Source organism: Rhinolophus ferrumequinum, chromosome 4, assembly GCF_004115265.2.
Source record: "Rhinolophus ferrumequinum isolate MPI-CBG mRhiFer1 chromosome 4, mRhiFer1_v1.p, whole genome shotgun sequence".
NCBI classification, from domain to species: Eukaryota; Metazoa; Chordata; class Mammalia; order Chiroptera; family Rhinolophidae; genus Rhinolophus; species Rhinolophus ferrumequinum.
Genome location: NC_046287.1, coordinates 56,800,885 through 56,826,374, shown reverse-complemented (window position 1 = coordinate 56,826,374; position 25,490 = coordinate 56,800,885). Strand labels below are relative to the sequence as shown.

Below are 25,490 nucleotides of genomic sequence, written 5' to 3'. Positions count from 1 at the left end.
CTCTAATTTAAGCAATTTACTTTGCTTTCTCATTCTTAAAAATGATGAACTTCAAATATTGAAGAATCATTCTGTCCTGTTTAGTCTCAGTGGAGGTTTGTGTTACCTGGCTCCTGGGTTAAGTTGCAGGAATTTCAGTTAGAGAAAAGACTGGTAAACTTATAAAGCAGTGATTTTTTTTTTTTTTTTAACTGAGGTTTCATGCCTGAATTTCATGTGGAGCATTTGGAAATATGCATGGATAGGTTCCTCATCCAGGAATAGGATTCAATAGATCTGGAATGGAGCTGAATTATCAATATTTTTTAAATTCCTTGGCTGATTCTGGTGTGTACCCTCATTCCTTCAGTTGAGACCACTATAGTAAAAAACGGAAATATTTCTGATAATCAACCTGTGATTATAATCATTTTTTACTCACACATCCATTTATACACTAGTGTATTAGTTTCCTAGGTCTGCTATAACAAATTACCACAAACTTGGAAACTTAAAAAAACTGAAATATATTCTCTCATAATCTGGCAGGCCAAAAGTTTGAAATCAATGTGTCAAGAGGGCTGCATTCCTTCCGGAGGACCTAGGAAGGAATCTGTTCCCTGCCTCTTCCAACTTGTGGTGTTTGCTGGCATGCCTTGGCTGTGTCTAATCACTCTCATTTCTGTGTTCATCTTCATACTGCCTTCTCTTCTGTCTTAAATCTCGCTCTGCCACCTTCTTATGTAGACATTACCCAGGCCAGATAACTCTCCCCATCTCAAAAATATTGATTTAATCATGTTTGCAAATGTTTTTGCTATATATGGAAACATTCACATGTTCTAGGGATTCAGAACCTGGACATCTTTTGGGAGTTCATTATTTAACCTACCACAGCTGGTTACTACATATACTACATATAATCCATATGGGCTGCTATGGTCCACTAAGATTAATTTGATACCTTTATCAACTTATTCCCACCTACCAACTCATGGCCATAGGAAAATGACAGCCTTCCATGACTGTTTACCCACAAACCTGGTCTCTTGGAGCTAGGTCAGATAACCCTTTACATAGCTAGAGATAAATTATTTTCCTGAGCTATAGACTATACCTCCACTTTCAGCCATTCGTATGGCAAATACCTGTGGTGGTAAGTGGACTGAGAATAGGATCAGTGCAGGAAACCATTACCGTCACCTACAAAGGCATTTCAAGCAGGGGTCCTAGCAACAGTGGTTCAAGTTTAAAGTTCATCTTTTAAAAATAGACTATTACAGTGACCAGCAGTATTTGAATCTATTCTGAGAGAATTACAAGGCTTGTTACCTTTTCACATGGGTCTTAACTTAAGTCAATGCTGTATAGATTGGTTTTAGGAGGGGAGAGTATAATTAGTTGATAGGAAAGAATGTGGTTCGTTGGCTATTATTACTTGATTTCTAAGAAAAATGTGATTTCTGAGTCAAAGGTTGTGAAAACCAGCTATAGGACCTTGAGAGAAGTTCATTCTCATTGGGCTTCATTTTCCTCATCTATGAAGGGAAGAATTTGTTTCATGATCTCTAAGGCTCCTTTCAGCTCTGAAATTCCATTCTGTTGTTTCTTGAGTGGAAGTTAGAGAATTGTAACAATTTGTCCTGAAAAGATTATTACTAAAAGATTTGTTCTTGTGCCATTAGTAGGCAGGTACAAGATGGAACAAGTGATAGAAAGACTCTGGCCATCCTAGGATTCTGACTTGAGTATGTTTTATATTACCATAAACTACCTGTCCTTGGGCTTTATGTGTAGTGTTTCAGTACTCAAAAATTAAATGTTTTATACCGCTAGAGTTTACTAAGATTGGGAATCTACTTTCTCTGTTAGTTCTTCACTGCATTTGTGCTGCTTCGGGAACATCCAAGTGCAGCTGACATATAAATCTCAAGTTCACATGGGCTGAAGGTAAACCCTTCGGTTCACTTACATTTAAGAGGTAAGATGATGACGATAAGAGTAATGAGAAGGATTATCCAAGGAGACAGGAGACTGTGTTGTGTCCCTGAAAACAAGGAAGAAAATATTTGAGAGTGTTCTGTGCTGCTGAAAGGTGAAGCGATGCAGAACACTAAAAAGTGGACTTGAATTGAACAGGAAGGAAGCTGATGACTTTATTTTGATCAGTTTTAATGGAGGAACAGGGATGAAAGTTAGATTCCTGGAATTGAAGAGAAGAGATTAAGAGGAGATAAGAATTGCAGAAACTTCTCAGAAACTTGGCTAAGAAAGAGGCTGGGTAACAAAGGGCAGTAGCTATATTGCAGCAGTGGGGTTGGGAAAGACTTACACGTGTTTGAAAACTCATAGAAAACAGCCAGTAAAGGAGATGTTACTACCACAGACATGGAAGGTGCCAGGACCAGTGTCAGAGGCTTAGCCGTGTATAGAAAGGACACTCCTTCCCTTGCCATCAGAAAGGAGGAAGGAATAGATGCCAGAATGGTGAAGATACATTTTAGGGAAGATGGCCAAATGTAAAAGAGGGTTCATGAATGAAGGCTCTGCTTTGGTTTGAGATGATGAATCTTCAGTGACATGAATTTGTGCTATTGTTTAATTTTCTCTGTTAGTGCTGAATTACTCACATACAAATAGGGAAGGCTGTGAAGCTCAGGAGGATTACCCTCGTGGCTAGGTCCATGCTGCCATCTCGGTAATAGATACCCCGCCCCCTTGACTTCAGGGATGGGCCCAATCCGAGTACCTCATCTCCCAACCACATGGCTTAGTCCACAGGGAGGACAGGTCACCTAATCCACACCAATTGGAATCTTGAGCTGGGAGAAAGAGCTGTTTGTTTTCTCTTGTTGAGAGACACAAAGATGTGAATGGGTGTTACTTGTTGCAGACATGTTTCTTGTATAGTAAAGAGACAAGGACTGGAGATGTTTGAGGTGAAAAGAGGAGAAGAATTGAGAGGAGAGAGGAGAGAGTTTTAAATTCCGTATCCCTGAGACCAGATTCATCTCTGTTTTTATGATTTGGCAACATAAAATATTAAGTCCCCCTTAAGATAGTTGAGATAGTCCCCCTTGAGGTATTTGTATTTGAAATTAAAGAAACCTTAGCTAATATATGGGCTATAAATGTGGAGAAGTCACAGTGGGACAGAGAAGTTGAAGATACTACCAACACTGGTTAAGCTGACAGAGTGTGGGGTCAAAGGCTGCACAGGAAAGGAGGTGATGACTGTTGGATTAGAGGCAGAGGAATGAAGGGAATTCAGTTCTTAACTAAGCTAAGTAGCTAAAAGAGTGGACGTTGTGGTGAAGGTACAGGAGTACTGGATGCATTTGTAAAGCAAATTTTCCTTTGAGAAGTTGATTTGAGAGCTGCGCTCAAAAAAAAAAAAAAGAAAAAAACAATCATCATAACGCTCTAAAAGGATTCATGAAAATCCCTTTATAATTTGCTACTGAAAAAGGGTAAGGATAACATCCACCATTTAGATTTCTCGTGTTATGTAAGCAGAGGGAGGACTTGACTCACTCACCATGTGGCAGGCTTGTTGAATTTTACAAGATACTTCATGATAGATTTTCGTTGTACCATATGCGGCTGACTGGGGAACGAGAATTTTCTAATTTGGAGCTCAGTATCTCTTTAAGCAGAATATTCTCATGGGCAAAAAAAAAATGGAAAAAAATTCTTCGAGGGTAAAATTGAATGTATTAGAAAATTTTAGATAGCTATCATTTTCAACTATCTACCTTTATGCAGAGATTTTTTTTTTCATCTTTATCACATTGTTAAATTACTCGGAGTAGTATTGAATATGATGGTATATAAAGAGCTTTAATGATCTGTCTCTTTTCAATTGCAGTTTCTCAGCCCACTATTACTTATGGGCTCAAAATGGCTCATACAAGTAATAGAATTCATTTAAAAAGCATTTATCCGGCAAGTGTCTCCCGAGTCTTGAGTTAGACATCATCTCTGTCTGTACTTCTCTTAAGTGCAGCCTCATGAGACATTAGCTGTATAATAGGTTGTAGTTCTTCAGTAAATTTAATTTCTTCAGAAAGAAGGTTCAATTTACAATGTAATCTTTGTGCCTTGATTTACCCCTTATTTTAATTCGACGCTCTTTCATTTTTGTATTTGAGGACACGTTTTACCATGTCCTGATAATGACAAAATGTGTCCTAATTTTTATTAATTCTCATAATTACCCAGTAGTTAAAATGACTATTGTAGCCACACAGAAGAATTCCCGCAGAATCTGTCAAGATACTGGCTAAGGATACATGTATTGAATCTTAAATAATACGAAATCAGCAACCTAAATATGTGAGTCCTAAATTTGGAAGTGTTTTCGCTGACAAGGGGCTTCACTCCTGGTGTGAAGTTTTCTGTTTGCACATGTGTAGACGGTCTCCTCCACTTGGACGAGACTTAGTGAAAGGCAGAGATAGGAACACATGGCAGTTTGCCCTCTGCTCTGCTACCTGGGAAACTAATTGTCTGAACCGGCCATTTCCTCTTTTGAAAGAGGAGGGATTGGATGGCATCTGAACCCCCTTTTCCCATCTCAAAGTAAATGAAGTTTTTGCTGAGTCTCATAGGTCCCAGTTCTTTGAAGAAAAATGTTCCAACTTCATTAAAATGTAATTATGCACCTACCATAGTTATCCTTTCCTTCAGTGTAATTTGCTGTTGTGATTTTATATCTTGGAGATGCATTTGCGTTCTCTTTATAACATGTTACTCAAAATTAAAGTAAGATGTGGAGTAGCGTTTTCTTGGATCTTTGCCATAGCGGAACAACTGGATTACAAGGAGCTTATAGGTAGTGCCGGAGCTGGGAGAGTCAGGGCAGTTCTATGCTGCCTTTGTTGTTACCATCACCGAGGCTCTAAAGAAGCTTTCTGCCTCCCCCCTCCACCACCTCACACACACCCCTCGAAAACTAACTGTAAACAGAATCATGAAGTTAGACCAATAAAAGCTGCTTAAGTCATTGGTGTAGAAATTCTGACATTATTCTAAGGTGGTTTTCATAATCTGGCTTTAATTCCCCTTCCGTGTATCTTGCTCGTTAAGTTGTTATGAAAATAGTTATATTTACTTCATTAATGAAAACGAAATGAGTACACCAGTATCCAAACTAGTGAAACTACAAGACCGTTATTTTGAATAAGAAAAATAGAGTGCATGGTCTAATTTTCTTCATATCCTATTTAAAATAGGGCATAAATATGATAGTAATGTTTTATTGTGGTAAAATATAACACAGTATCGTGTGTTTTATTTACAAAGACATGTTTTTACTTTGTGAAAAATCTGTTTCACATAACGTAACGCCGCTTGTCCTGTGCTCATTTGCCTCCCCTGTGCGTTCCTCATCTCTGCGCAGGATGACCAACGCGGGGTTCGGGCTTGCTTGCTGACTCACTCACGCCTTTTGGCTTTTGTCCTGGTCTGGATTCGAAGTGTGGAACAGAACGCAAAGAATAATTCTGTCTTGTTTTCTCTCTTCACAGGCTCTGTACAATTCAATCAAGAATGAGAAGCTTGAATGGGCAGCGTAAGTATGCTAGATGGCAGCCTTGTAATACATCAACTACTTGCTCTTTTCTTCCTGTCTTTCTTTATGCCTTAGAGGTGATCCTAGAGAAGGATTAAATGTGCATGGACAGCTCTCATTTTACACCAGTGTCTTACCTACTTTGTCTAAAACCTAAATGTCCTGTGTCTTTTTCGTGGTACCCAGCATGCTCCTATTCTGCTTTTAATCTGGTTGCTACACCTATAGGCAATTAATTATCTTTGTAATGTATCCTTTTTAAAAATAGCATTCTAAAAGAAAATCTGGTAAAATTACTACATTCCAAAATCCAATACAAATAATTTTGGTACCATCCATTTAATCTTTCCTTACTATCATCATAGATCAAGGTTTTCCAATCCTATTTCCTGTGACACTTAATTATAAAAGGATATTAATAGATAAACTTGGAAAATGATAGATTAAATAAAGCTTTAAAAAAATGTTTAATTGCAGAACTTCCAGGAGCTTATACAATGTCAATTTATATTGTCAGTCTCCAAGAGAAGAATAGAATTTGCAATGTTTCCTGAACCTATCTGGTAGTAAAATGTAGTGTTTCAATGTGCTTACTTTGAGAGATACTATTCCAGAAAAACTACACCTAATTCTATGTAGACCAACAATACCACTTTGTTAAATTTTCACTGATCAATGTAGCAGCTAAGAATTTAATCTTTAAAAAATTGTTAAGGAAGAATCCTTACTAAATTTTTAATGAAGTTGTCAAGAAATTAGGTCAAAATGTCTTTTTTAATTAGAACTACATGTAAATTTTATTTTTAATTTTCACTCATATTAAGCATTCATAAATATTTTTCTACCATGTGACCTAACAGCAATCTGCAATGAGCTGAAGTTTACAAAATTGTAATGTGGGGGATAAATCCTACTCTTTCATATGCATGTTGGGGAAAAGTGGTTTAGCAACTGACTGCATCACTCATATTATATGCTAGAAAGAATAAAAAATATCAATGCCACTTGAATTGTTTCCAGTAATTATAAGGTCATATGGTACTATTTTAAGTTAGGGATTCAAAGTTTAAGATGAGACTATAATATTTGTAAGTTTACGTGATGGCCTATATGTGTGTGTGTGTGTGTGTGTGTGTGTGTGTGTGTGTGTGTGTTTGTATGTGTGTATCTCGTGAAATTCACTTAAAAGCAATTTTATCGTTTCAAGGAAAACTCATTAAGATTAATAAGAATTCATGGTGTGAGATCCAAAGTGATCCTTTTTGGACTTATCTCTCTTTAATGAAAGTGGGTTTCCTAGAAAAATTCCTTAAATGATGTACTTAGAATCTTACTGAAATATTAAAAGGCATATCCAGAATGTCTGCTCTAGAGAAGATTAATAAAAATGAAATAATTATAAACATACTCATATTAGGGCAGAGAATATTTTAAGGATTCTTTTATAAAGTTGTTTAAAAAAGCAAATAAATATACTCCTGAGGATCTGTTTTGTAAATACAGATTTTTGACTTATTGAATTTGTTACAGTAGGCTTTATTTATGTAGTGGCAGTTTGGTGTAAGAAAGCTTGATCTTGGCCCTATTCAAGTGTAGGCGTGGGAGTTTACCTAGGACCTGGATTCTTCTGTCGCCCTCTTGATAGAAGATCATCCTGTTCAGGACCCCACATCCCAGAGTCAGATAGATTTGGGTTTGAATTCCAGGTCTGCTATGTACTACTGTGTTTCCCCGAAAATAAGACCTAGCCAGACCATCAGCTCTAATGCATCTTTTGGAGCAAAAATTCATATAATTATAGTAAAATAAGACCAGGTCTTATATAATAAAATATAATGTAATGTAATATAATTAATATAATACAATTAATATAATATATACCGGGTCTTATATTAATTTTTGCTCCAAAAGACGCATTAGAGCTGATTGTCCGCCTAGGTCTTATTTTCGGGTAAACAGGGTAGCTGGGTCACTGGCCATGTTAAGCTCTAGACCTCAGTTTCCTTTTACATATGATGAGCAATTATTGTGTTTAATATAACCCTCAGGATGACACTGTGAAATTTTCTGAAACACTAAGCATAAAGCAAGTTGTCCTCAAATGGTAACAATATGGTTAAAGCTCTGATTTCTCTCCGCTTTGTCGTTTTCCTTTTCAGTTCTCTCTTGTTTCTATGCTTTCATAGTCACATTTATTCTTTATTACCTGCCAAGAATAAGGCATTATAGTAGTTTATCATATAAGTAACTTTCTTCACTTATAGAATGAAAAGATTGGATGAAATGACCACAACTGTTCTTCCCGGTTTTAATAGTTTGTGAATTTTAAAATTTTGCTATTAATGTTTCTCAAGCTGACTTCCTATAGAAGGAACACTGTTGTATCTAGAGGATGTAAAACAAACAGGGTTCATCGGTCAATGTGTGGTATACTCTTTGAATTCCTACAGGAGATAAAGGGCCAATACTCCAACCTTTTTGATCATTGAGTCCTGTTTTGATCATAAAATACCTTTCAACAGCTGCTAACACTAGGGTTGCCTAGAACACACTTTAGAGAACCCTGCTGTGTATCAATTCATGTGATCTTTCAAATCAAGAGCGAAGCTTTTCCTTGATAAATCAGTATATGCATGTGTATCATTACATATAACACTGCACTCACCCCGTTCTCCTTATGCCTCTCTGATCACACTTTGTCTGATTCATTTTCCTCCTTTTATCCATTAATGTTGGTACCTCACAAATATCAGCACTTAGAATTGTCGTTTTTCACAAGTCCCTTTTCTCAGCAATCTCATTCACTCCTAAAACTTCATCTGCCACCTCTGTAAAACTTCTTCTCTGAGTATCTATATAGCCCTGACTTCTTTCCCAAGTTTAATTCATTGTTAGCAGTTTCCCGTAGCACATGTCCAATGACACTTAGCACTCATCCGCTGTCTGTAACTTTGTCATATGTTCTCCCTTTCTAATAATAACACTGGTACTTCCCTGCTTCGCTGGATTTGGGCCTCTACGTCATCTTGGACTCGTCCCACACAACCCCACCACCCCTCCTCTCCATTCCTGCAGCTGCGGCTAAATTCAAACATTCACACTGTTTGCCTCCTAACACACGTGCCTCTGTCTGCAGCCTCTTTCCTCTACTTTAACCTGTTGGAAGCATTCCTCTGCTCTAAAACTTCAGTTAGGCTCTCATATTGTCAGTAATTTTTTTATTTCCCAGCCTGCATTTCACCTAAGCTGCCACTAGATGCAGTGCCCTGTACTTGTCCCATGTCTTCCTGCCTTTTTGCCCGTGTTCATGAAGAAACCTCCGCTTAGAGTCTCCATCCCTGCCATCCCTTTGTGTTCAGGCACACCGTTCTTTATAGCCCAGCTCATAATCTGTTCCATGAACTCTCTCCTAATCTTATCAACCAGAAATAGTCCCAGCTTTTAAAGATCCATTTTACTTTATCTGATGATGCCCTCTGTTTCTACTCCCCACTGTAGTTGTTTGTAGGATTTTCCCATTAGATGTAAGCTCTTTAAGGAAATGATACATGCTGGATTTGTTCCTTCATGTCCTCCTGTGCTGCACTGGTGCTTATATGTAATGAAGTCTGCATAACAGGCGATAGAAGGAGTAACACGAACAATGCAAGGAACTGCGTTTCCTAAAGGATCAGCCTACAATTGTGTAGCTTAGACAATAGTTACAGGAAAGATGATGCTGCTACAAAATTTGCAGGGTAATGTATATTTGTATGGGAGGTATCTTAAACCTTAGAATAAATCAAATTATAGAATCGTAGAATGTTATAACTGAAGGGATCGTAGAAGTTTTTAGTTCATTGGTTTTCTAACTGGGTTCCATGTAGCGCTGGGGTTCCAGGGAGATGTCTGGAGGCCTCCTTGTGTGACGTGATCGAGGGGAAAGGGGGAAGATGACAGGGACCCAGTTCTATCTCCCACAAGCATCATGCCTCTTTCAACTTACCAAAGCAGCCCTACTTTTATCTTTTTTGAATATATATTTGGAGTTCTGTGAAGTATTTCTTTGTTAAAGGCATCTGTACTTGAAACAGTTTTTTCGGAAAAGTGCTACTCCAATCCAATGTTCTCATTTTCTCACATAAAGAAAATGAAGTCAAGAAGCGTTCATTCACAGATCCAATGTCACAGTTAGTGTAGCGGCAAAGTAAGGATTTGTTTTCCCAGGTTCCCTGGCTCCCCATGGCAACACCAAGCAGCCTCACTTCTCTGTAGCCACATACTCATAAAGTCTTTGCTCGGCAGCAATCCTGTCGGAATGTTTCTATGCCAGCTTTTGATACAGTGCAAATAAGAGTCTTATATTAAATTTTTACTCTCATTAAATACTCCTAGAATTACTAGTATTCTTCCCCCAGACAAGTTAGGTAGCTAGGATGATTATTTATCTATTCCACAAATGATCTTTAGGCAGCTGCTTCTGTGCCTAGCCGGGTGCTGTGCCCTAGATACAAATAGGAAAAAGACACGTTCTCTGCCTAATGAGAACACAACATGCCAGTAGGTGGAGCAGGAGGGGGGACTGTGCAAAGATGGAAACATAAAAATTCGAGTGAAGAGTGCAGTTAGCCAAATTGCCTTGTGGAAGGTCTCAGCTCCCTCATACAGAACAATTACGATTTCTTCCCCAGTCCCTTTGCTCAGTTGTTCATTATTCATAAAGCATCTATTTGTTGAACTACCTTGTACTAGGCAGTTTCCTGGAAATCTCTGGCATCGAATGGGGTGCGGTGAGTTGAAGTGGATACAGGAGCTTATAACTTATGTTAGAATTGTTTAAAATTTAGCTTCATAAGGATCTTCAGAGACTACACCAATTAACAGAAAATGGAAAATGAAATTAATGCAGTATTATTCATTAGGAAAATTAGTGGTCTTCTCTTGTTTATTGCTATTATTGTACAACAGCAGTTAAGAATTGCAAGAAATCTTCCTTACCCTGGTTTTTAAAAATGTTATGTATCCAGCTTCACTTGAATTAAGACACAGTAAAACTAGATCTAAATAATGTACTTCTGGGTTCCCTCCCCTCCACTTCCCTCAATCTCTGGGTGGCAGCAGCATGGTCTTTGCTAACCATCCTGCACAGTTGTTCTCGCTAACTCTGAATAAGCATTTTTAAAACCTTGCATCGCGGAATAATCTTTGCTATTTTATATTACCCTAGAACTCATTTTGTGGGAGCAGTTTAAAATCTTTATCTTCTTTGCCTCTCCACTAAATTGTTTCCTGTCTGTCCTCACATATCCAATTGTCCTGGCTAATTAGGTGAGGCGGCGGCACAGTAGGATCTTGCTCTTTCAGATCATGTGCTATGAAAGTCTTGAGTTTTAAACAGTATGGTTTTAAATGACAACAGTTCATTGTTTGACTTCTTTATGTTGTTTTGTTGTTGTTATTGTTGTTGTGAACTTTAGTTATGGCTGGTCTTGTCAGGAAACCAGTGCTGCCTATTTATTGGCAGATACTAGAAAGTAGCGAAAACTCATCAAAGATTTCCTTCCTCTTCTGTACCATGATGTGCAATGCTGCCTGTGAGTGTGTGTGTGTGGACCTGTGTTTACATCTTCGTGTATTGTTGGAGAATGATGGATAAAGACAATGCAATAACTATTGTTCTTTCGTATGGCACTTTAATTCTTTATCCAATCTGAGGGTCAGGATCTGAAATTAACAACGGCTTCCAAAAGTCTCTTTGCTATATAGTCTCTGAAAAAAAGTCTTTTTCCAAGAAAAGAACCCTTCTAGGACTCTCTTACAATTTCATTACTTGGGCCCTTTTCATATATTACTTAACTCAGTGTTAATTCTCATTTTAGGTCATAATATTTATCAATTAAAATGTAGTCTCAATTGTTGCTCTTTTGGAAATGGCCATCTCAAAAGATCGTTTGATTTCCACTCAAGAGAGTTTGTCTTTTAACTTAGACTGATATAGATGAGCCACCTGTAGCTTATGAGTGTAAGTTATTGTTTTACATTTAGGTTTTCTTTATCATTTTCTCTTTTGTTATAATTGTCCCTGATTTTTTTATTTGCCAACATTAGAATCCTCCAGGAACAAAAATTGAAATTCCCTATCTATACCTTTTAGATTTGAATTTGTTTCCTATATAAAAGGGTGCTTCTTTGTCATATTTTAAAATATTTTTTACCCTGTGGTAATAAGAAAAGATAAATCATGGGAATTCATTTTTACAGTGGGTTATTCTGTTAAATAACTTTATTATCCCAATGCCCTAGTGAATCTAGATACATGGAATCATTAACCATAATAGTGTTTCTTAGTAGATATAGATGTAGATATAGATATAGAGAAATGAAAACTTTCTTATTCAAACAAGTTATTTTGGATCAAGACATTTATGTGGTACTTTGACCTAAGAAGTCCCAAAGTAATCTCGTTTTAAACTTCCAAATAGCTACCGGTAAGCTGATGAAAATTACTACCGGTAGTGAGAAAACTAAGACTTAAGAAAAGTTGCTGCTCTAGGTTGAATAATGGTTGTACATAGAGCTAATATAGTAAATGTGTACAAAGAAACATTTGAGTGTGTGGGGAAAGAGGTAGAGTCGGCATTAGGAGTTATAGCTGAAGAGAAAACTAACCTTGGAAAATCAATAAAACTGTGTGAGATATTTGACTATAAAGAAAGAATAAAACACAATTTTCTATTTGGGTTGCTCATACTATTAAGCAATTTTTGATATGCATTGTGCTTCCTTGAAATACTAGACTAGAATAGGATTTAACATTCCCACCATTATTGCTATCTGTTAGATTATCCTTCCATTTCTAACATGGAGAATATACTACATCATACTGTACTCTTGGTAAAATAATAATTCTAATGTTAATATTAGATGGAATTCACAAATTTAGAAGACAATCTATATGAATATTAAGTAAGAGTAAATCTAAATGTAGATAGTAGGTGTATAGAGGATATTATTTGTTTGAGTACTCTTTTTATAAATTCAGTGAAAATGCATTGAATGTTAGACAAGGAAAGAAAAGAAACAGAGAAATGCCATGGTTATGAAAAAAAAGATCATTAACTTGAGGAAGATTTTGAGCTAAAAAATTGATATCTCTTAAAAGTTTGTTAGTTAAACCTGATATTGAATGTGGACCAATCTCCCAAATTTTGGTGTTTAAATGAAGAAAGATTTAAGGGTTTAGAATTGGGGAATATTACCTCACATAGTTCTATGAAATGTAATTTTATTAAGGATCTGAATCATAGCTCACACTTAACATTTAATCTCTAAGTACCTGTGTTCCTCAGCCATCTCAATGATACTGAACTCAAGTATATAGGAAACTGGAAAAAAATTTGCTATCCAATTCTTAGCTTTCAAAGGGCAAGTTAAAAAAAAAAAAAGTTCTGCTTTCCGTGTAAGTAGCATCTCAAAGCTGAGATTGAGATGGATACTTGGAATTTTTAAGGATCTAATTGTTATAACAGTTTTAATATCCATAAAGATGATGATGAAAGTGATATAATTTACAAATATTGTTATCTTTGCTTCACATTATGTTTAACTTCAGAATATACAGAGCAGACAAGTTGGTGAACAGATGGAATGTGCTTATAATGTTAGTAGCCTACTTGTCCCAAAGCAATTTTAGAATCACTGAGGTGCAATGAATTATGGAGATTGGGCTATGAGAAAAGTGTTTTTTCCCCTAATATGCTGATGATTTAGAATTTTGTATCTTATCAATTGCTAAGCCTTCAACTTTTGTTAAAGAATGACACAAGAAGAAAATGTAACAAACATTTCTAAATGAAGTATGATATGCATGCAGTGGTTACTATAGTGCCTTGAGTATTTTAGACAATAGTTGTTTGGATTTCATTGAGTGTTTTGTATGTGTACATTGTGATATACATACATACATACATACATACATACATACATACATTTTCAGAGGTGAGATAAATTTAAGCAGATCAATAATACTGAAGGAAGTTATTTTTGGTTGCCCATTAAAAAAAATGTCCTAGTAGATCTTTTGGAAACATCTGACATCTGGTTTGACCCCCGTATATTCCCAACAACATTTTTTTTTAAACCACCTTAACATCTACAGTTAAATTTTTTTTAGTTTGGCAAGCGCGTTACAATCATTACACATACAGTCAGATCCTTTATTTCAGAAAGCCAAGGTACTGGCCCATTTCTTCCTTGCATCTGGCAGCATTCCCCTTGGTGATAAAGGACTAATGACAGAGCTTGACATTTTTAATAAAAATATTCTTTTTTTACAGTTAAGATGCTTGTGTTCGAATAAGGTATTTTTAGAAAGTAAAATGTATTTCCTGTTTTCATCAAAATTTTTAAATTTAACTACGTGCCTTTTTATTTTTGGTAAGTGACAAAGACAGATCCATTTTAAACTCATTTGCTTTGTGCCATAATATGATGTGATATAATAAAAATCCCATGACAAGTGAGCAAAGTTTTTAAGAAGTTTATTCTTCACTTTATTTTCCAACCATTATCTGATCACAATATTGAGATGATACTTTTAACTTACTATACTGTACCTACACTCAACCACTGTTCATTTTTTTAATTCACCCGTTTAGGTGTCCAATTTCTAGGTTTTTTGTAAATTTAGAGTTGCATGACAATCACCACAATCCATTACTGTCACTCCATAAAGATAAATCGTGCTTCTAATTTACCACAGCTTATAAACAGTCCGAGGAGGTCTGTTAGTTAACCACTTACCGTGGGTACTGCCTATGAGAGGTTCACCTGTCTGAACCTTGGTTTTTCATTGAGATGGTAACATCTACCTTTTCAGGGTGGTTGTGAGAATAAGAAATTAAGTTATGATGATGTTCATGGTAATGATTGGAGATTTGAGATGACGTTTAATATCTGATGCATACCCCCGCTCCTATCTCGAATGTTCTGGCTAGAGGAGTCTGTACACAGCGTAGTGAGTCAAATGAAGTCAAGTATCTGTTCTATAGCCCAAAATGCAAGGCACCCTAGGAAAGTTAGATTGGAGAATACAATGGAGATCTGAGTTACTGCCAAGCTTACTGAGCTCGGCCCACATAACTTGAATATGGACTGAGAAACCAGAATTAAAGGAGCTAGAAGAAAGCCCAACCCTCTGGGTTTATTACACGGTAAGGCAAAAGGGAATATTCTGCTTGATGTTGGTAAGGGACTGAGAAGTTCATGTGAAGTTTACAGTTCAGAGGCACCGCTCACTAAAGACCATGTCACAGAACTATAAAATGTGTCCCTTCCCCCCACCTTACCATCACATTACTGTAGGCCTGTTTACACTAGCAGTTTCTTCTACCCAGTACATTGTCTCTGACTATCAAGAGAACATTACAAGGCATACTAAAACGTTATAAACATAGTTTGGAGAGACAGAGCAAACATCAGAACCAGACTCATATGTAGCAGGGATTTGGAATTACCAGACCAGGAATTTAAAACGGCTATAATTGATATGCTAAGGACTCTAATGAACACAGCAGACAGCAGGAAAGAACAGATGGGCAATGTAAGCAGACAAATTGAAATTATAAGAATCAAAAAAGAAATGCTAGAGATCAAAAACAGTGTAACCGAAGTGAAGAATGTTTTTTATGGGCTCATTAGTAATACTGGACACATCTGAGAAGAGAATCTCTGAGCTTAAGAATATGTCAATAGAAACTTGAAAAATGGAAAAGCAAAGAGAAAAACACTGGGTGGAGGGGAAGAATGGAATACCCAAGAACTGTGGGACAACTACAAAAGGTGTAACATACGTACGAGTATAATGAGAATACCAGAAAGAGAAGAAAGAGAGAAAGGAACAAAGGACATATTTGAAGCAACAATGACTGAGAATTTGCCTCAAGTTAATCTCCTACACCAAACCACAGATCCATAAAACTCAGAGAACACCAAGTAGGATAAAAACTACACGTGTGTAAAAAGAAAAAAACTACACCTAGGCATATTATATACAAACTGCAAGAAATCAAGAAATCAAAGAAAAGAAAAAATCTTGAAAGAAGCCAGAAAACACCTTACCTATAGAGGAATACAGATGAGAATTATATTCGACTTCTTAAAAACCATGCTTGTAAGAAGAGAGTATGGTGAGATATTGAAAGTGGTGAGAGAAAAAACTCACCAACCTAAAATTCTGTATCCTGTGAAACTATCCTTCAAAAGTAAAGGAGAGATATCAAGATGGCGACATAGGTCGTTCTTGACTTCACTCCTCCTCACAAGAAGAACAGGTAACAACTGTTCATGGACAACACCACTGAGAGAATTCTGGAACTTGGAAGTGAGGCTGAAGCACCCCTGTGCACCACAGAGACCAAGATAAACAGCATTAGAAGGGTCAGAGAAATGGCTCCAGGCTGGCTGCACTGCAGCTCGCTCAGGCCTGCTCAGCACCGTGCTGAGAGGTCTCCCTTAAGCCTATAGTTCCTCCAATGGGAAGAGAGCTCAGGGTGACATCCAGCCCACTAGCATTGTGGGTTGCTTTGTGGGAGCCCCTACTCTGTGATTCCCCTTGGGGATCACAGGAGAATCTGTGGGACTCAACCACTGGGGACCTGATTGAGGTGGGGAAGGGGAGGGGCTTCTAATAACCAACAAGCAGATCTTGGCAGACCAAGTTCCTAACTGCAGAGCCCAGGTATTCGCCCCAACCAGTGGCTTTGCTCATCTGCAGAACCAAGTCGGTGGTTCAGTCTGACCAGGGAATTTGGCAGGGTGCAGGTCTGCCTAATTTGGGTCCCTAAATGAGGAGTTCTGTTGGTTCTTGAGCCTGGTGTGCCCACACCCAGGCAGAAGAGCTGAGTTATAGCCCCACCCATTGCAGAGCTGGCTCCAAGCCCCACCTGACAGGAAGAGCTAGGAAGATCACCTGAAAGCTGCATAATTCAGCAACTGTTCAGAGCAAAGCCATTTCTCAGCGTGGAGGGTTCCCCTGCCAAACCCAGGCAGGGGAGTTAATTCACTGCCCCTTCTACTGCAGATTGTGGTTCCTGGCCCCTCCCAATCTGGAAACTTGTTGTGGGGTGAGGGGGAATTTCCTGAAGTAGACCTTCCAAATCTGGCCCAGGTAGGAGCCTGAGTCATAGATCCACCCACTGCCTAGCTCGAGCTCCACCACCATCACCACCACATTTGACAAGAAGGGCTGGTGAGAACACCTGGAAGCTACGTAACCCAGCAACTCTCCAGCGCAAAGGTGAGAGAGCAGAACTAATTGCTCCAGAGCAAAGCCTGTGGCCCTGTTCAGCCAGAGAACGTGGGGAACCAATGGCTTGAGTCAAGACTGCAAAGAACGTTAGTAGCCTTGTAGCTGTTTCTCTCCCTGCACCCGGGCAGGGAGACTGATTTGTAGCCCCACTTACTGCTAAATAAAGTCTTCAGCCCACCCAACCAGGGAACCTTACCAGAGCACACAAGAAGCTGCATAGCCCAACAGCCTGCTTATAGTAGCCCTTGAACAGGGAGCACAGTCCATGGCTTTCCCTGTCTGCAGAGCAAAGCTGCTGGCTGCATCTGACCAGGATATTCCGTGCACACTCTTGCCTGATTCAGGACCCCAGACAATGAACCATGTAGACCCTGGGTCTCGTCCTGCTGCCCCACCAGGGCAGGGAAGCTAATCCATAGCTCCACCTGCTGCTGAGTATAGTGCCCAGTCCCTCAGAACTACCCCTGTTGTGAAGCGGTACATGACTATAATCCAATTTAAAAATGGGCAGAAGACCTGAATAGACATTTTTCCCCAGAAGATATACAAAAGGCCAACAGGTATGTGAAAAGATGCTTGATATCAGTAATCATTAAGGAAATGCAAATCAAAACCACAGTGAGATACTATCTTGTACCCATTAGGATGGCTACTATCAAAACAGCAGAAAATAAGTGTTAACAAGCATGTGGAGAAAGGAACCCTGTGCGCTGTCAGTAGGAATGTAAACGGGTGCAGCCATGATGGACAGCAATATGGTGGTTCCTCAAAAATGTTCTTAATTACCATACGTTACAGCAATTCCACTTCTGGGTGTATCCCCAAAAGAATTGAAAACAAGGACTTAAAGAGATATTTGTACACCCATTTTCATAGCAACATTATTCACAGTAGCCAAAAGCTGGTGGCAACCCAAGTATCCCTTGATGGATGACTGGATAAACAAAATGGTATAATTATATATACAATGGAATATTATTCATCCTGAAAAAGGAAGGAAATTCTGCCACATGCTACAACATGGATAAACCTTTAGGATATTATGCTAAGTGAAATGAGCCAGTCACAGACAAATACTGTATGATTCCACTTAAATGAGTTACCTAGAGTAGTTAAATTCATAGAGACAAAGTGGGATGGTGATTGCCACTGGTTAGAGGAGCAGGGAATGAGAAGTTATTTAATGGGTATAGAATTTCAGTTTGGGATGATGATAAATTCTGGAGATGGATGGTAGTCTTGGTTTCACAACAATGTGAATGTAACTTAATGCCACAGAACTGTACCATTTAAAACTGGTTAAAGTGATAAAATTTATGTTAAGTATTTTATTACAATTAAGAAATAAAGCCTGGATGGCTGAGTTGGTTAGAGCTCTCGACTACAAGGTTGCCAGTTCAATTCCTGCATAGGGTGGTGGGCTGCACCCCCTGCAACTAAAGATTGAAAACTGCGACTGCACTTGGAGCTGAGCTGCGCCCTCCACAACTAGATTGAAGGACGACTTGAAGCTGGAGAAACACACTGTTCCCCAAGATCCCTCAATTTAAATTTTTTTTTTTAAATAAAGGAAAGGCACATATAAATGCAAATGCTGCAAGTGCCGTCTTCATTTCTGTACCTGGCGAACTAGAACATATCCTTATTGTCCCACCCCAATATCACATTCTTAGTGATGATTTCTCAATTTGAATAATAGTTCAATAGTTCTGCTCTGGAAAATGTTTTTTTCTTTTTAACTGTTATTCCGCCCCCCTCTCCACCCCTACAAAAACCCACCAGTTTATTTTCAGTATTGAAATTCCACATAACAGAGGCCCTTCAAGGTAACTTAATTTTCGATTTTGGTGCTGCCTTAACAACTTTGGTAGAACTGAACCCCACTATAATGCGACTAGCCAAGTGGGGGTATTTCAAAATGTGCTTAGTGGCTGGTCAATGTAACAATATTCAGCTTTTGTAAATTTTAGGAAGCAGTTGTTTTCCATTCTTTGTGGAACTTCAGTGAAATGTGAGACTCCAGTGGATTTGTATGATTCCTTATCTAATTTGTTTGTTTAAAAAGAAAAGCACCTGTCATGAGTAAGGCAGAATGTAGGATTTACAGTTGCCCTTTAGAAAGAATGGAGAAGTAGAAAGGTTGTCCACACTCAGCACTAGAGCTGTTGTCATTCTCAGAATGAACAGCATCAGGAAGTAGGAGGCGTAGACCACCCAGTGAATCATACACAGAGAACAGATTGGTGTGAGGAATGTCTGGGGGGATTTTGTAGGTTGGAAGGTGTTAAGATGTCTGGAATCTCAGCAGGAAATTATCAAGAGTCGTTTTAAATGTATAAAATATTCATATATGAGTCATTCTTGTCACATTTAAGACAGAGAGCCCTCTTGTGTCTTCTATATTTTACTTTTACAGAATCCTTTGTTTTGTCATTCTGAAAATGCCTCCAAGGTTCCGGGTACAAGGAAAGTCCTGGTTATGGGGCTGTTTTCTATAGAACTGAGTCAACTTTATGTGGAGAATTATTTTTATCCGAATACTGTATTAATTTATATCTGCTTCTATATACAGTGGAAATAACCTCCCTGTGGGGAGGCACTGGCATTTATGATATCTATAAAAACAATAAAATCCTGCAATGATAAAATCAGGAGTAACATGAAGCCAGGTATAAGGTGATTGGTTTTCCTATTCTCTGCCAGTTCTATGTCTCAAATGGAACCTGACGCAAGTTCTTCCTGGGGACTGGGCAGATGTGGAAAGAAGAGGAGGAGTAAAGGAAAGGAGTTCACTGCGGGGGTAAAGGGGAAACGGCTTCCAGGGAGGAGGGTCCTCACGGTTTCATTACTGATATGGCCTCCATCCTGGAAGTCCTCGCCAGCACACACCCATGTATAACAAAGGACAACCACCACCAGATTGTGCCAACCTGCATCTCTGTCCAGTTAGATTTTTACCATCAGAGCTTGACAAGGTCATTTCATTAACCTTCACAATATGAGGAATACTTGTTTTGCGAGATTGAGTATTTTCAACCCTCACTTATTGTCAGGATTTTACTGAGCCATACTGTATTGAACATTTCTCCAATTGTTGTTGTCCTATTATTGACTTTTGGTTTCAATATTCAAATGCTATAGACTACACAAACCTTCCTAATAACAACCCTGTTTAAAAGAAATAATATATGCTGCATATGTAATTTAAAACTTTTTAATAGCCATGTCATAAAAGTAAAAAGAAACGGGAAATTAATTTTATAATGTATTTTTTAATTTAACCCAGTGTATCCAGAATATTATCATTTCAATACATAATCAGTATAAAAATTATTGAAATATTTTCCATTTTTTTGTACTACCGTGTTTCCCCGAAAATAAGACCTAGCCAAACAATCAGCTCTAATGCGTCTTTTGGAGCAAAAATTATAGTAAAATAAGACTAGGTCTTATATAATACAATATAATATTATATAATATAATACTGGGTCTTATATTAATTTATGCTCCAAAAGACGCATTAGAGCTAATTGCCCAGCTAGGTTTTATTTTCCGGGAAACACAGTAAGTCTTTTGAAATCTGGTATATATTTTTTCATTTATTGCACATCTCAATTTGGACTATCCACATTTTAACTTCTCAAAAGCCACATGTGGCCAGCTTACTTGATAGAACTTCCAATGGCCAAAGCTGGAAAAATTTGAGCAACATATTAAATGATACTTTTTGATTATAACCCAAAGAAAAATTAAAATATCCATACTTGCAGAAAAATTCCAATTAGTAATGTTAGAAGAAATGTGGGAAATAAAAAATCATCATTAGATCACCACAATAATAATTAGCATAGGCAAGATCCACTGATGAATGCTAAAATTTGTGGTCAGAAGTTGAAGGAGAAAGAGGATATTTTCAGTCATAAAATATCTCTCCCAAATCATTTCAAAGGAAAATGGTAACTTGACAGTATAGAAACTTGTAAGACGCCACCTTAACCAAGTGATCAAGGTTAATATCACGATTAATAAAACATGTGCCCCCTGATCTAATGCGCTGAGAAAGGCACGTCATCTCTGGTATCCTTGCCAAAAAAAGTGTTACCTCAGTCTAATCATGAGAAAACATCAAACAAACCTAAATTGGGGCTATTCCACAAAATGATTGAGCAGTACTCTTCAAAGTGTCTCATAAAGTACAAGGAAAGACTGAGAAACTGTCACTGAGTGGAGAAGACATGACAGCTAAATATGCTGTGAGATCATGGATAGGATCCCAGAACAGGAAAGAAGGAAAGGAAAGGAGGAAGGAAGGAAGGAGGGAGGGAGGGAGGGAGGGAGGGAGGGAGGGAGGGAGGGAGGGAGGGAGGGAGGGAGGGAGGGAGGGAGGGAGGGAGGGAGGGAGGGAGGGAGGGAGGGAGGGAGGGAGGGAGGGAGGGAGGGAGGGAGGGAGGGAGGAGGAGGAAGGAAGGAAGGAAGGAAGGAAGGAAGAAATAACTGGTAAAATCTGAAGTTTAAGTCATCATTTTGTACTGTCAACTTCTTTGTTTTGAAATTTTTGCTATAGTTATATAAGATGGTTAACATTCGGGGAAACTGGATGATGGGCATATGGGAACCCTATATGCTATTTTTGTAAATCTAAAATCATCTTAAAATAAAAGTAAAAGCAAAATACAGATGTCTAAGAGTCCAGTGTTATTTTCGTATACCTCACAATTATCAAGTACCAACGGAGGAAAAAAAAAACTTTTTCTCTGATCACCAAATAAACACTTTTGATGGTAGTTATTTTTGTGATTTATTTTAAATATATTTTGTTATTTTGCTTGAAATGTTAATAAAAATATTTAATAATCAAAGTTTAATAATGAAACCAGAGGTAATTCAGGAAGTTAACAGGAGCTAAGACAAATGCTGTTGTTATGGTGCTATGTTTTCTAGCAGTACATCCGAGCTTATTATCTTTCTTCTGCTCTTCCCTACTCTTTATTAACGGAATATAACCATCCATTTTCTGCCTCCTTATACTTAATGTACATTACAGTCTCAAGCATCACAATGCTTGAATGAAGAGAGACTCAGGAAAGGGGCTTTTCAGTTCAGGGCTTTCTCAGTGGCTGATAGGATGTCCCACACTTTTATGGCAGTTGGGAAAGTCGATGCCAAAGCACTATGTATGGCACTGCCATCCTAACCGTTTGGTACCATTGCCTTGGGTTTTGATATTAGAGATTAACCTGGTTATTTGGCAGATAGAGTCCAACACCGTTCATTGGACTTAACCTATAATTATGTGTTGTATTCTATATGCTTGGCACTATGATAGACGATGCAGAAATCAAAAATCAAAAGTCAAAATCACGATCTCTGCCAAAGAACTCCCACTCGTTTAAGAGAAGACAAACATGAAGGCACTGTAGTAGGTGGAAAGAGGAGAGGCTTTAGAGATTTTGCAATCACATCCTCACTGTCTCTTCCGTTAATTACTAGGTCTGTAACCTTTAGTATTTATTTAAACTGTGAATCTGTTTCTTTATCTGAATATAGGCTACTGATGGCAGTCTTATAAGATTGTCATGATCATGGCACATAGGAGACATTTAGTAAATGATAGCTGTTATTGTCATGGCTGTTATCATGCTGCTAGAACATTGGAAAACACGATAGCTTAATACTCCAAGTAACTCTGTTTATTGAATATTATGGTAGGTGCTCAATTTTTGTGTTTTTTTCCCCTCCCTTTAGAGATGATGAAGAGAAAAAAAAATCTCCATCAGAAGGTACTGATGAAAAGTCTAATGGAACACATCCAAAGACGCTCAGTCGTATTGGGAGTACCACCAACCCATTCTTAGACATTCCTCATGACCCCAATGCTGCTGTGTACAAAAGTGGATTCTTGGCTCGGAAAATTCATGCAGATATGGACGGAAAGAAGAGTAAGCATCATTTATTGTTATTTTCTATTTCATTTACTTCATCTTTAGGCTCAAAATTTAATGTCAGTTTATCTGAAGTAAAGTCAAGGATGAAAAAAATATATATCATGTTGCTCTAGAGAAGTAGTGTTAAAGTTTGACAAAGCCTCTAATCCTAACTCAAGAAATCCACCATGGCACCTATCTTTTCCACATTAGATTACAGAACTTCAGAAATGGAAGATTTCTTACTGAGTATTCATTTCCAACTTTTTATTCATTGGTTTATTCTTGCTTTCAACAAATAATTTTGAGTACCTACTATGTGCTAGGCATCAAAAATATAGTAGTGAATGGACAGACAAGGTCTCTGTCTTCATGGTGTTTACATTTCTTGTGGTAAGGGAGAGGTTGAACTTATAACACATAGAATAATCAATAGTGTAAAGTTGCAGAGACAAAACGGATGGAAAGAATGAGATCCAAGCACATGTGGAAGAATTGGCCTTTGTGGAAGATGGACAGGTGCAACGTAGGCAAACACAGTATAATTCGTATTGGGCAATTGAAGGAGTCCCATCTGACAGCTCTGAGAAGTATGAGACATGATTATCTACTGACAGATAATAATGTTTGAAGTTTGAAAGGAATGGAGTATGTTTCCATGTTTAGAATAATCTTTGCAGAGAGTGAAATAGCATCTTGATGTAGTTGAGCAGACTAAGATAAGCTGGTATGTATGCTAACATCAGTAGGCTGTACCCTAGGGTGTCCCTACCCACCTGCACACACAAACATGCCGTGCTGGGATGGACAGTAAGTACCACAGTTTCCATCTACGGCTGGGTACTTTTCCTCAATGCGTTCACGTGCTCTGTCAGACCACAGCGAAGAGAAACATTATAATCAAGTGACTTTGTCAGTGACTCAACGATGCTGAGCAAGTTTCTCAAGGTTTCCAAGTTCTTTAGGAGAACCCCACAACATTTCCTGGGCATCCTATGCACCCACCTACCTCACTGCTCAACTTTCCCTGACAGCATTGTGTCAGCACTCTTGTAGTTGCAAGGGACAGTGAGTTCAAGTGGCTTAGGGAAAAGGGCAAGGACCCAGCTGAAGATGAAGGCTAGTCACCAGGATCCTTTCTCCATTTACTGTCTCGGCATTATTTTTGCATGTCGGCTTTTTTCTTTAAAACAATTCACGTACATGCCTGGATATATGATTATTAGCAGCACTATAGAGCATATGCTCAGTTTTGTCACCAAAAATGATTCTTGTCCATCCCAGACTTCCACGTTAGTATATTCTGGGGCGGGACTCAGATTTGTGTGACTGAGGGAATAGAATACTGTGATTGACAGCCCCCACTGGGTTGCAATGTCAAGAGGAAAGTTCCCTCAAGAAGGAATAAGATACAGTTCTCAGAGAAAGGGAATTCTTGGTGGACAAAGCAATAGACATTCATCTCTTTGTTCCCAGCATGCACACATACCCTTTCTCCACACATTGAGTTTAAACGATGCTTTTGCCAAACATAGTACAGTCTTTCATTTATAACCACAGATATTCTCATCTCTGCCCCACATGCCGTGTCTAGCTGTGGCTCCCATCTCCAATGCTAAAATTTGCCAGTTGGTGTCCATTCTCCTCAGGTGGGGATGTAGGCTCGCTCTGTAGGCTAAATGAAATAGACAGAAATATATGACACACTTCACATGAAGTACTAGAGGCAGAAGACACCCAGAATAACTGTAGTTTAAAATGCCAGTTCAAGAAAAGGCAAAAAAAAAAAGGAAGCAAAACAGCTATCCCTGATTCAGTGAATGTTGCAACATCCTGCTGGACTAGGATAAGAGTTAACCCACTTGAGCATCTTTTCTTGGATTCACTTCCCTAGCAACGATTGACACACTTGGTTAACTTATTCCAACATTCCCCGGATTCAGCCTATTGATTAAATTTTCTTTGTCCATGTTTTCCTGGGCCCCCCTGCCAGGGTTATTGGAGAGAATTCCCCTGCTGGAAGATCTGTACCCTTAGCCCACTGCATACGAACATAGGTCCAAAACTTGGGAGTTGCATAGCAGGTGAGCCCTCAGAGATCTCTTGTACCAGGCTGGAGGTGTTCCTGCCAATAAAAGTCCTTCTTATAGTCTTAGCTACCTCTGAGAACTTCTGGTTAATTAGGACAGTTTCAAGTATTACGAGGCTTTTGTCTTTTTCAGCAAGTAGGAAGTTCTGCCTGTTATGTGCCTCTGCTTCGATCTCTGTTTCTGCTCCTGGCTCAGAACACAAAAATAGAAGGGAAAAAATCAAGTCATCCGGGGCTAATTGGACCCCAGTCTCTACGTTTCCTTCCTGCCTGTTGCTTTATCACTGGGGGCTTTTTCACCTCTGCCTTTGAGAGGGGTTTTGGGAGGAGTCTTGCAGTTTCAGCTGCCTTTAATTCCTCAGGTTCTTCCTGGATACTCTCATTCCAACTTTCCATGGTTTTTCAAATCACTTTAGTGTGGACAGATAATTCACCTTTTCCGATACAGGAAAGTGCATAATTTCTAGTGATAATTGACCTACACCAAAACTTACCAACTTGAAGTATACAGTTTGAATTTTGAAAAATGTATGCCGTTGTATAACCACTATCACAATTAAGATTTCCAAGTTCTTTAGGAGAACCCCACAACATTTCCATTACCTGAAAAAGTTCCATTGTATTTTCCAGTTAATTTTT

The 25,490-nt window shown here is 38.3% G+C and overlaps 1 protein-coding gene across 4 annotated transcripts in view; it reads left to right on the top strand.

The window, feature by feature from the left end:
* PSD3 (pleckstrin and Sec7 domain containing 3) overlaps nucleotides 1-25,490 on the top strand; it is a 521,794-nt gene that overhangs the window by 419,249 nt on the left and 77,055 nt on the right. For all 4 annotated transcript variants that reach the window (XM_033104950.1, XM_033104953.1, XM_033104951.1 and 1 more), the window contains 2 exons: nucleotides 5,508-5,551; nucleotides 22,584-22,777. In XM_033104950.1, the coding sequence (XP_032960841.1) occupies nucleotides 5,508-5,551; nucleotides 22,584-22,777 (238 nt within the window). The remainder of the gene's footprint in view (nucleotides 1-5,507; nucleotides 5,552-22,583; nucleotides 22,778-25,490) is intronic.